The sequence below is a fragment of the Mytilus trossulus genome, chromosome 7 (assembly GCF_036588685.1).
Source record: "Mytilus trossulus isolate FHL-02 chromosome 7, PNRI_Mtr1.1.1.hap1, whole genome shotgun sequence".
NCBI classification, from domain to species: domain Eukaryota; kingdom Metazoa; phylum Mollusca; class Bivalvia; order Mytilida; family Mytilidae; genus Mytilus; species Mytilus trossulus.
Window position 1 is genome coordinate 51508840 of NC_086379.1, and position 12374 is coordinate 51521213.

General features: G+C 32.2%; 1 protein-coding gene across 5 annotated transcripts; it reads right to left on the bottom strand.

Moving 5' to 3' along the window:
* Positions 1-1611: 1611 nt before the first annotated feature.
* On the bottom strand, positions 1612-11280 carry LOC134725235 (uncharacterized). Of its 5 annotated transcripts, none has more exons than XM_063588885.1 (8): positions 11102-11275; positions 9879-10136; positions 8670-8957; positions 8320-8460; positions 7611-7916; positions 6336-6404; positions 4909-4981; positions 1612-2094 (listed from the first exon to the last, which is right to left on the bottom strand). In XM_063588885.1, exons 1-8 carry the CDS (start codon positions 11178-11180, stop codon positions 1827-1829), a joined length of 1482 nt encoding a protein of 493 aa, XP_063444955.1. In that variant the 5' UTR covers positions 11181-11275; the 3' UTR covers positions 1612-1826. The 5 variants fall into 5 exon arrangements, with proteins under 5 accessions (XP_063444955.1, XP_063444956.1, XP_063444959.1 ...); XM_063588886.1 differs by having other exon boundaries at positions 8347-8460; positions 11102-11274; XM_063588889.1 differs by lacking the exon at positions 8670-8957 and having other exon boundaries at positions 11102-11280.
* Positions 11281-12374: the final 1094 nt, after the last annotated feature.

Consider the following 12374-nt stretch of genomic DNA (forward strand, 5'->3'; position numbering starts at 1 on the left):
AGAAGCTACTTTCATTGATCCTATAAAAACAGATGCCAACAATAACAACTTTTTAAGTTTAAATGTGTTTCATGAATTTATTTAAATCTTAATGATCAATTTTTGCGTCTGTAGAAACATCTAAGTTTTTTTTTCTCAGTACCGTTTTGTTTTAATAAAGGGACGTAACACCAATACTAAATGTGTATGGAATAATCCCCGCCCCCTTCTAACCTAATATGGAATTTAAAGGGACGTAACACTTCTACTGACCGTGTGTGAAATAAGACCCGCCTCCCTACTAACTTAATATAAAATATACACGGTCTCCACGCGGACGCTTTTAACCAATCATTTTCCTAGAAATGCATAGGAGGTAAGATGAATATCTATATTGCTCCTTGCCAAATCGATTAGAAGAAAAACATTTTATGTTTGATATTCACTGACATAATTATATCTCGTTTATAAGACATGGTAATTCTTTTAGTAGTTTTATATTTAGTCATCATATGCTTTTAGTGTGTTACTATTCAGAGTAGGTTTTACTCATTGTTAATGGGACCTGCAATAATCATATATGTGCGATTTGGTCTTTAGGTAATGTTTAGTTTTCTAATTGGCACTCATACCAAATCTTTTTACTTAAATATTTATGCATTGTCTGTTTAAGTTATCATACTTTCACGTTTGAAAGCCAGATGTTGATTGGTTAATACGAGGGTTCATCAGGAGACAATTTTCCTAATGTTACCGTTTCGTTTAGACCGATAAAAAATCGACAATTTGAACGATATCAATAATTTTATAGACAATGCTCAAGTTCTACGTTTCGGCCTCAGACATTTTTCAAAAACTGTCAACATAAAACAAAATACACCCTGCTTCACTCTGTTTTTTCATCATTATAAGTTAACGTTGTTGGGTACATGTTGTCATAGTAAATTTTCAATTTTCAATTTCAAATGCAATAATGACATAGCATTCAGTATAACAAATTAGATAACATCGTTGAGAGAGTATTATTGCAGATTGTTACTACTCGCGCAAAACATTGCCAACCACGATTTCGCCTCGGTTGACAATGTTTCTGAGAGAGAGAAAAAATATGCTCTATCGCCTTCTCAGCAAGTGTTATTTATATACTAAAATTGATAATGAAAATGAGGAATGTGCCAAAAACCCGACCAAAAAGCATAAAAGTTTTCAAAGATACCAGGCTTGTAATTCAATACACCAGACGCGCGTTTAGTCTACACAAGACTCATTAGTGACGATCAGATCAACATATTTAGAAAGCCAAACACGTACATATTTGAAAAGCATTAAGGACCCAAAATTTCCATAGAACACTTTTCAAAAGATATATAAAAATCATACCCAAAACCCCTAAAAAAGTTGTCGTGAATCAATTTTTTAGTCTATGATCATTGTTCGATTGTTGTAAATGATCGTATGTAATGTCTAGAGTTTTATTTCTCAAACATGTCATACTGTCATAGGCGTCACCAAGAGACCGATCGTAGATATTAACGTCATCATGGTTAACGTGACGTCGATTATTAGTTTCATCATACACATCTTCTTTTGAAATAGCATAATGGTCATAATTGTTATCGATTGTTATTGATATCGAGGCTTCATTCTTTTCTTTTACGGTTGTTAGTGAAGAATATTTTATTTCCGAATAGTTATCTACATTGTTTGGACGTCTTGTTTCATTCGGGTCTAGAACAAAATAATTATTTTGGTCGAGTGAATTTTGTTGCAATCTACTTGACGAAGATGCAACAAGATTATCTATGTCTGAATAACTATGGTCTATGGTTGCTTCTGATTCACTTGGTTCAATAAGAAAAATAATTGTTCTCCATATTTCCTTCCAATCCATGCAAATGGTCTACAAATATATTTCCCCTTTGAGGATCATTTATTGAATATGACGTATTGTCCGTTTCTACACTTGCAGCAAGACGAGAATATGGACCGTTTGTAGCATTTGCATCAACATACAAATTAGACGTTTCATTTAAACCATCGTTTCTGTGTAAATTCTGGTAATTCATTGGTTCTGATATGTTCGATTCAGAATTATGTTTCCACTTTTTATTTTTCCTATAAAAATCCAAATTTAAATTAAATAACGAATATAAAGTTATAAGATTACCTGGCTAAAACTATCACATGAATTAGCTTATTGTAAAAAAAGGTAATTGAAATACAAAACTCAAAGGTAAATTGAAAAAAGGGGGAAGTTCATAACACCTGATAAAATCAAACGGTAGACTACACAATTCATAAGAACAAATGGAAACTTTTCAAATTACTAACTTAGAACAAGATAAGACTACTCAATATATTGAATGAATGCCAAATGGAACATAGCGATTTGCGTACATAGAAGATTGTTTTCTTATAATTCAGATGTCAATATTTCATGAAAATATGTGTAAGAAAATCACTTTGAAAGGTCAATGTAACAAAAAAAACCATGTGAAATGGAATAAAACAAATCACATCAAATATATCAGGATTATAATGTGTTTCGTCAGACGTCTTTCGTTTTTACCTATTATGTCTGTTTGTTTTGTTCGCGTATTGTTGTCAATATATTGGAATTTTATCTGACTGTCAAACAAATGTTAGGGGTATAAAACCTAAAACAATCCACCATAAGAAAATGCTTGTATCATTTCAGGAATATGACAGCTGTTATTCATTCGTTTGCTGTGTTTGAGATATTGACACACTGCAAATACTTGACTGTACAAGCCCTGTAACCAGCAATTTTCCTGGCATGGTTTTTCTTTATCAAACTTTCATGGGTCATTTTTTTTAGATAAGTAAGATAGATGCATATATCTTACTACTCGCTTGAAACTTTTGGATTGTTCAATTAACGCCTTTAAGCACAAATGACATAAAAAATCAAAATTGGTGCAAACAACGTCATGTTGATACGTGTCATACCTCGTGTATAATACCCTTATCATCACCATCAAGCTTTGACGATTAAACCAACTCTGCATATTTTTATTTCTAGAATACTAGTATCTCTATGACTGATGTCAAACATAACTTTTTTTAACATTTTCTGAGTCAGATCTTGTTTATAATTAAGAGATGTAAGTACTTTATCTATTTAACACTTTGAATCAGTACTTAAACCCATTTCCTTGATTTTCTTCCGACTGCAATAAATCTTGATGAATGACTCAGAATAACACTTATACTTAAAACAAAACTAAAATAGATGATTTCACGAAGTAAAGCGTCTTCGATCTCTTGTTTGCGGGGGTGGAGTATAGCTTTAGCTACATTAGCTAGCTTTATTTAGTAGGAATCATATTTAAATACTTTCAAAAGTACATATATGTATAAGAATGTTGTTTCACAGCTATACCAGTAACACAAAGATATAAAAATATATATAAAAAAATTAAAAAAATTAAAAATGAACATGCATAGTTGGTAAAATATTGAAAATACAATTGACTTTAGTATTTAGTTGTTATAAAATTCATAATGAATTAAAAGGATAAGTGTCCTATGATAAAATCAACGGTACCAATCAATTGTGTTGCACCAGATGCGCATTCCGACAATACATGTCTCTTCAGTGATGCTCGTGGCCAAAATATTTGAAATCCAAAGCTTATATAAATGATGAAGAGCTATAATCCAAAAGGTCCAAAAAGTATAGCCAAATTCGTGAAAGGAATCAGAGCTTTGCATGAGGGAGATACATTCCTTAATTTATAATAATTTATAATATTGTGTAACAGCAAATTTAAATAACACAAAAAAATCCGTATTTTCATGCCAGTACCGAAGTACTGGCTACTGGGCTGGTGATACCCTCGGGGACTAATAGTCCACCAGCAGAGGCATCGACCCAGTGGTAGTAATGAAATCAACAGTACCAATCAATTTTGTTGCACCAGATGCGCATTTTGACAATACATGTCTCTTCACTGATGCTCGTGGCCAAAATATTTGAAATCCAAAGCTTATATAAATGATGAAGAGCTATAATCCAAAAGGTCCAAAAAGTATAGCCAAATTCGTGAAAGGAATCAGAGCTTTGCATGAGGGAGATACATTCCTTAATTTATGATAATTTATAATATTTTGTAACAGCAAATTTTGATAACACAAAAAATCCGTATTTTCATGCCAGTACCGAAGTACTGGCTACTGGGCTGGTGATACCCTTGGGGACTAATAGTCCACCAACAGAGGCATCGACCCAGTGGTAGTAATAAAATCAACGGTACCAATCAATTTTGTTGCACCAGATGCGCATTTCGACAATACCTGTCTCTTCAGTGATGCTCGTGGCCAAAATATTTGAAATCCAAAGCTTATATAAATGATGAAGAGCTATAATCCAAAAGGTCCAAAAAGTATAGCCAAATTCGTGAAAGGAATCAGAGCTTTGCATGAGGGAGATACATTCCTTAATTTATAATAATTTATAATATTTTGTAACAGCAAATTTTAATAACACAAAAAAATCCGTATTTTCATGCCAGTACCGAAGTACTGGCTACTGGGCTGGTGATACCCTCGGGGACTAATAGTCCACCAGCAGAGGCATCGACCTAGTGGTTGTAAATGATGCGATAATTATGTTACAAAGTTAAATTCAAAAATCAACTGATATGCACGCCCTCAATAGAATTAGTTTTTTTTTTCTCTTTTTCTCTATGTTTGTCTACAAAACAACATAACTATATACCATACAAAACAAAACAAAAATAAAGTAATTGTATAACATAACTTGCTGTGTTATTTTCCTTACACTTCTTTAACTGTGAAGATATTTTTTGTAGAAATCACTAGCTATTTATATCAAATTTTATGCAACGAAAATATGTATGCTTTCGTTTCAATAACCTGTAATCTCAAACTGAGCTAATCAAATACCTGTATATGATGAAGATAACAAACAATGTAGTGGCAATGACTACTATTGACGAAATAACACCAATTTCTGTTCCTGAAAAGATTAAGAGAGTTATACAATTTGGATTCAATTAATGAGAATTTGACATTTCCCTAGAATTTGTTAGATCAAATAACGTTTTCAGTCCGTCTTGGTTATAATTTATCTTGGAATGAAAGTTATTTCAATATCAGAATAAATCAGGCAACCAGTTGAAGAAAAACAAAAGGTCATCTTTTGGACAATAACATTGAAAATGGAAATGGGGAATGTGTCAAAGAGACAACAGCCCGACCAAAGAAAAAACAACAGCAGAAGGTCACCAACAGGTCTTCAATGTAGCGAGAAATTCCCGCACCCGGAGGCGTCCTTCAGCTGGCCCCTTAACAAAGATATACTAGTTCAGTGATAATGAACGCCATACTAATTTCCAAATTGTACGAAAGAAACTCAAATTAAAATAATACAAGACTAACAAAGGCCAGAGGCTCCTGACTTGGGACAGGCGCAAAAATGCGGCGGGGTTAAACATGTTTGTGAGATCTCAACCCTCCCCCTATACCTCTAATCAATGTAGAAAAGTAAACGCATAACAATACGCACATTAAAATTCAGTTCAAGAGAAGTCCGAGTCTGATGTCAGAAGATGTAACCAAAGAAAATAAACAAAATGACAATAATACATAAATAACAACAGACCACTAGCAGTTAACTGACATGCCAGCTCCAGACTTCAATTAAACTGACTGAAAGATTATGATTTCATCATATGAACATCAAGGCACAATCCTTCCCGTTAGGCGTTTAGTATCATACCATCATAACATATATGAGAAGAACATAACCCGTGTCATGCCAACAACTGTTTTTAGAATAAATGTGTTTAGTTCCAACGCAAAGACCTTATCAGTGACTCAATATAAACGCCAAAATATGCAATCTTTAATGACTTGACAACAGTATCGTAATTATATCCCTTCTTAAAAAGTCTATTCAAAGGTTTTGTAAGTTTCTGAGGTGAATACTGAGACCTTTGTGCTTTATAAAGAATATTTCCATAAAAAAGTGGATGTGAAATACCTGAACGTATAAGAAGTCTGCATGTTGAGCTATATTTACGAATGATGTCTTTATACCGATGATAAAATTTAGTTAATGTTTTAGACTAGTTTGTAGGGTAATTCCCCAAGCAAATAACAAAATAAAAAGCTCAAACACCTCAATTGAATCGATAAAAACTGTCAAATTAATTACTTTCGTAAAGTCATTTTCGTATGTATAAAATGGTGGATTGAACCTGGTACTAAAACTAGCACACAGTACACTTCGCAAATTACCAAGGTATTCCATCAGTCAAATTTAACTTGAGTATTAAACTTTCTCTCAAGATAAAACTAACAAATATTACCTGTCATGTTTGAAGAAATAGCTGGTGGTACAATTACTTCAGTTGATGAAACAGGGTTTGTGTTTAATGCTGTAATACAGATTTAGAATAATTTTAGACAATATCAAAGAGACATATCTTTCCTAAGTTTGTTGGAATCTATTTGTAAGTGTATTTTTCTGTTTAAAGTAGAATGACATCATTTTGTTTAGGACCGCGATCATTCGTATTTTATTAGGTTTTTGTGTGTATTAAAAAATAATATTGAGCATTTCATTCATACATTTTTTTTATAATCAGCAATGCACAAATAAAGACCTTTAATCCATTTTTAACCAAATTTTAGTCATTTTGAATCAGCCTATCTTTTTATGTCTTTTATTCAATTTAATTTCTCAAACTAACAGTTTTTTAGGTGTTTTTCTATAATCATGAATTTTTAACTTTGTACTTATAAAAAAGAAGACTTGTTTGGCTTTATAAATATTTTGATATGAGCGTCACTGACTAGCCTTATGTAGACCAAACGCGCGTCTGGCGTACTAACTTATAATCCTGGTACCTTTAATAACTATTACAGTGCAGTTAAGCGTGTATCACAGAACATTGCCACATTGAACTCTATCTGGAATGGAGATATTGTTAGAAATAAACTCATCATAGATACTAGGACTAAATTAAGTATATACGCCAGATGCGGGTTTCGTCTACAAAAAACTTATCAGTGATGCTAGAATCCAAAAAAGTTAAAAAGGCCAAATAAAGTACAAAGTTGAAGAGCATTGAGGACACAATTCCTAAAAGTTTCGCCAAAAACAGTCAAGGCAATCTATGCCTGAGGTAGAAAAGCCTTAGTGTTTCAAAAAATTCAAAAATTTGTAAACAGTAAATTTATAAATATAACCATATCAATGCCAATTCATGTCAGCACAAGAAGTTTCGGGTTTCTTTAACTAACGAAATGCATATAATAATATAATATCATAAAATATTACACTAACAAAAAACAATTAAGCGATACAAAAACTAAAAAACTGTGATAAAATCAAAAAGAAAACGAACTTACTAGTGTTCTGCTCAAAGCTATTTTTATTTTGTGAATCAAGCACAACTAAATTATAACATACTACATGCACAAAGTCACAATCTTTTGCATATTATACTCTTCATGACTTGGTTCAAGACAATTAGTGAAAGTTCCAGTATCATTTGTAATATTTATCAAATCTAATAAAATATAACTTGACGTTAACTTCTGCAATTGATAGATTTAGTTTTAAGCATATATCTCCTTACTTGTACAGCGAATAGCAGCGTCACCGTTTTCACAAAACCCCTGAGATAATCTGTCAAATCGACACAGAAGCAATGTTGATTCATTACCAGAACAATTGACATGAACGTGTAGTTGTTTATAGTTCTCTCTTCTCGTCACTGTAATCGCAAATCCAATGTTTGACAAATTAAACTGTCGGCAAACAATAGTTGCGTGCGTGTCAGTCCACATATTCGGACACAGGACAACACTTTTGTTTTCCCTTTCATCATATATCAAAACTCTCAAATCATTGTCTAACTTAACCTGCATATAATATTTAGTATCTGCAATGAATAGTAAAACATATCAAATTTATTGTACGAATATTCACTATACTTTACAGACGAATTTATGTTAGGTAAAATTACGCATATTTATGCAATATGTGATTATAAAGACTCTTTTGAGAAAAATTAACACATTTCGGTAGGGATGGATATGTTTGACAATAGAGATTGTAGCATATGTACTTTGTAAACATACAAATCGTTTGAAATTTATCAACACCATGTTAGATTTTAAATTTTTTGGTAGTAATGATTTTTATTTCCCTCATTCGGACATGAAGTCATGCTTCTGTAACACCGTTGCAACATCGTCTGTACTAGGCATCTCCAAAGACTACTTGGCACTGGAAACAGTTTTCGTATATATATAGGTTAAAATGTTCGTGTTGAAACATACTACCTTGAAACTTGAAGATCAAGCACGTACCATGTAGAACATTCCCTGTACCTTCATCGTATCGGTGTTTAGTAGAAGTCCGATTTATCGATGGTTTAATTATTGAATCTCTCGAAACAGATTTCGTGTTAGACCTTGTTGGGCCTGAAATATGCAAAATGTTCAGTTTAGAAATATTCACAATTTTGATACATTAAGTTCATATGGGAAAAATGTATCAGAATCAAACACGACTTGAATGTGGTACAATGTGTGAAATTATTTTTATCATGTTCACCAAGCAAAAATTTTAGATTTTCTTTCTGATAGGAGTCAAGAATTGAGTTTAATGAAATCATACTGTATTTTTTTACCTTGATCACAGCTGTAGGTTATCTCTATTCTAAACGGTTTAAAGAAACAGTATGTGTTTCTTATTTTCGTCTCGTCGCACTTATACTTCTTATCACACGCAGATATAATTCCATTTGTTAAGCATTCTTGAATATTTTCTTTCTTTTTTTCACAGGAATCATGATAGTCGTAATGATAGTTAGCTTTAGAAGAACTTATGACGTCAGTATGATGCAAATTGCACTGTGCGTCTTTTAAAGAACCACATACCACACGTCCTTGGTTGCTTTGTATAAGTCTATTCCAGACTGAAATATATGGATGTACTAGTAAATGACAAGGTATAACTGGTATTTTTTTTTTAGAAATAAGATATTAAAATAATTATCAGTCATTACATTTTGTTTACGATTGTTTCTTTTCTTCGTATTCACTTTTGATTTATACGATTCTAGTTTGAGTAAGGAAGTATTCAATTGTTTCTTCGTTGACTCTAGAGGTTGTCTGTAAGTGTCTGTTATCGTAGTAATTGGCATGAGGACACTATATAGTAATTTAAATAAAATTGGCTGAAGAGCATTACTTTTAATTAAAATGATTCAAAACTTTGTGACACACATAAATACATTCTGAATGTGCCTGTCCAAAGCCAGGCACCTGCAATCATCGGGTGGAGTTTATTTCTGTGTATCGTATTGGTTTTTTCGTTTTCTGTTTTGTACATTAATCTGACTGTTAATAATTTCGTTTCAATTATTAAACATTTGTCAATAGCTAATTGAGTAGTATTGGTTATGCTCATTATTTTGCTCCTTGTCTGACATTCTGAGTTATACGGATGTTTCGTAAATATTCGTGGATCATGTCGAAGTGAAAAACATACAGATTAAGGTCACGGAAAGTTGAATCCACACACTGACAGTTAGTGTTAACTTTTTTCTTGAATAATCAACACCAACCAATGTAAGAGCATTATTGAAATAATTCAAAGATACCTCGATAATTCGATCAATATTTTTTAAATATTCCACACTTACTTTTTGGGTTTTGGCTAACCGCTTTAATGTTATTTTTGATTCAAACTTTTTTTTATTTGAGAGAGTCTTATTTTTATTAATGATAATTCAAAGCTTGAACCGATGAAGATGCAAGATGCTTTGAGATCATCCAATCAATTATTGATTTGACTTCTATAGTTCATAATATTTTTGACTTTCTATTACACTTACCATCTCTATGAGAGCAAGCATAATTCAAAACAATATGCCTTGGAACTTTTGTACAACGACCATGTATGAAGGCGTTTGTATACACTTCACACCATTTCTGTCCATTACATTGTGACTGTATGTGTGTCGCCTTGTCGTCACAGTACCGTAAAGTATTGCATCGTGAGCCTTGTTGTGGAAAGATCACCTTTTCAATAGAAAGGTTTCCATAGGCGCAAGATATGTTTCTTTTCTCATCTTCACATAAGATAATTGTACCTAAATGAGAACTTAATTTTACAAAGAAAGATACTAGAAATACACAACGAAAGACAATGAATGAAGACAAAAACGCGAATAAAGGAGGTATTACAATTTTGGTCCAAATAGACAGTAACATGAGATTAATCTTTTTTTTCTTCATTTTTTAGGATAACATATTGAATCGATGTACTCCAATGATTGAATAAAAGCATTTGTTATTTTTTGTTAAATTTTGATTTGCACAAAATCTGATCCCTTTGACACATATAAATAGTATAAGGCACTACCACTTCTAACAATATATCATTATACATGATATGTATTTCTTAATCTGCAATAGACTATACGCATGTGCTTAATGTAAGACTAATAAAACTGAGAAAGGAAATGGGGAATGTGTTAAAAAGACAAACACCCGACCAAAGAGCACAAAACAGCCGAAGGCCACCATTGGGTCTTCAATACCGTGAGGAATCCAAACCTTGAGGCGTGCCTCAGCTGCCCCTAGCTTGTTTTTTTTTATGAAAATAGCTTATTTCTTTCCCAAAATTTTTCACAAATATTATTGAAACTGCCTTTTGAAGACGTAGAAGTCAAAAAGATGATATTAAGCGTTTTGTTATGTATTAATAACAAAGCTGTTGTTTACAATTCGTTTGATGTGTTTGAAATTTTGATTTTGTCATTACATAAGAGTCTTTCCTATTTAAATTTTCCTTGGAGTTCTGGTATTCTTTTAAAAGTTACTTTTAACCCGCACGTACAGTTTTAGTTTACTTTGCAGTATCAAAGAATTGATATCACAAAAGAATGATGTACATGACACACTAATTTATAAGTTTATTAACATGAATAGTAAGTCTTAAAACGGTGCATCATCTTGTGTATGTACTACGTATTGAATCATGCATAATTTCAATCGTTAAAAAATTATAAAATTAATAACCCTGTTTTTAAAAATATAGTGATGTGTTACTTACGACTTTGGGTAAAATCTAATGTATTCCCGAATGTTACAAATGGTAAATAAACAAGACATATAAACTTCAATACGATCATTGTTTGTATTTGTTTTAAATAAAATGGACATAAAACGTTTATATAAATATTGCTTTTTTACAAGAACCTATTACACTTTACTACATCAAGTGATATATCCTTAGTTAAAGTAATTGGCACATATTACATGTAGTACTTACTTATTTAGCTTTACTATCCTTAAAACGGATGTTGACATCAAAGGTCACAAGTACATTAAAATAGATTTATCACCGTCGCCAAGATGACATGTTTCCCTCCTCTTTTTCTTTATCATCATACTATATTTGACCATAGAATAAACATTTTATTTTCTATTTATCATACAATGATGGATGTAAAAATTACAGAATTATTATTTAGCTGCATAAAGACTATACATTAATGGTAATACGTATGCTTAATGATTTTTATTTCATTTTGGTGTTTTTTTCGTGGTTATTTTATCGTTGGGATACTGTTGCATTGTCGTTTTATCCCTAGATGTCCAGATTTTAAATTATAAATGAGTATATGATTGTAGAGTAGAATTGTAGACTGGTTCAGACGTACTTATAAATATAATTATTTCTGTGACTGTATCTAACATTAATTTGTAGGATCCTTAACAATAGATAATTTAGCTAATCTGTAAAATTAACATCTTCATGCCTTATATATCATGTACTGTATTACGACGCTAGATTAAAACTGGCGTGGATAGGTAACACCCGGCCACCGTAAGCCTCAGGTGTTCGTGTGGTCTAGCGCGCCGGTTACATTGCAGGTGGTTTGGTGTCACGATATCTAAGTAGCATGGGTTCGAATCCCGGCCAGGGAAGAACATATATTTGCGAAAGCAAATATACAAATCTAACATTGTTTGGTTGATGTTTAGACGAGTTGTATGTATATATATGTGTAGGACACTAAAGTGCGATGGTACTCTAAAGTGTGATGGTCCCGCTAAAGTGCGATGGTCTACGCTAAAGTACGATGGTGTCTCACGCTTAAGTGCTATGTTTGCTAAAGTACGATGGCATATCACGCTAAAGTACGATGGACAAATAGGGTAAGGTTCGAGGGCTTTATAAAAAAACGTTAAAGAACAATTAATGTAAAGATAGTTATGTTCTTTTTCACGGGTTCAACCGAACATAAAGCATTTCTTTTCTATACAAGGCTTAATAACACAAAACACAAATATACTATGGGATGTAGGTTTGCAGCATCCAG

What these genes read in the sequence shown, in the direction of transcription:
- LOC134725235 (XM_063588885.1), bottom strand. Translation starts at nt 11,180, where the DNA reads ATGATCGTATTGAAGTTTATATGTCTTGTTTATTTACCATTTGTAACA. An exon ending in CTTGATCTTCAAGTTTCAAG is followed by an intron (nt 7,917 to 8,319) that starts GTAGTATGTTTC and finishes TATTCATTGCAG; the next exon opens with ATACTAAATATTATATGCAG. An exon ending in CGCTGCTATTCGCTGTACAA is followed by an intron (nt 6,405 to 7,610) that starts GTAAGGAGATAT and finishes TCTGTATTACAG; the next exon opens with CATTAAACACAAACCCTGTT.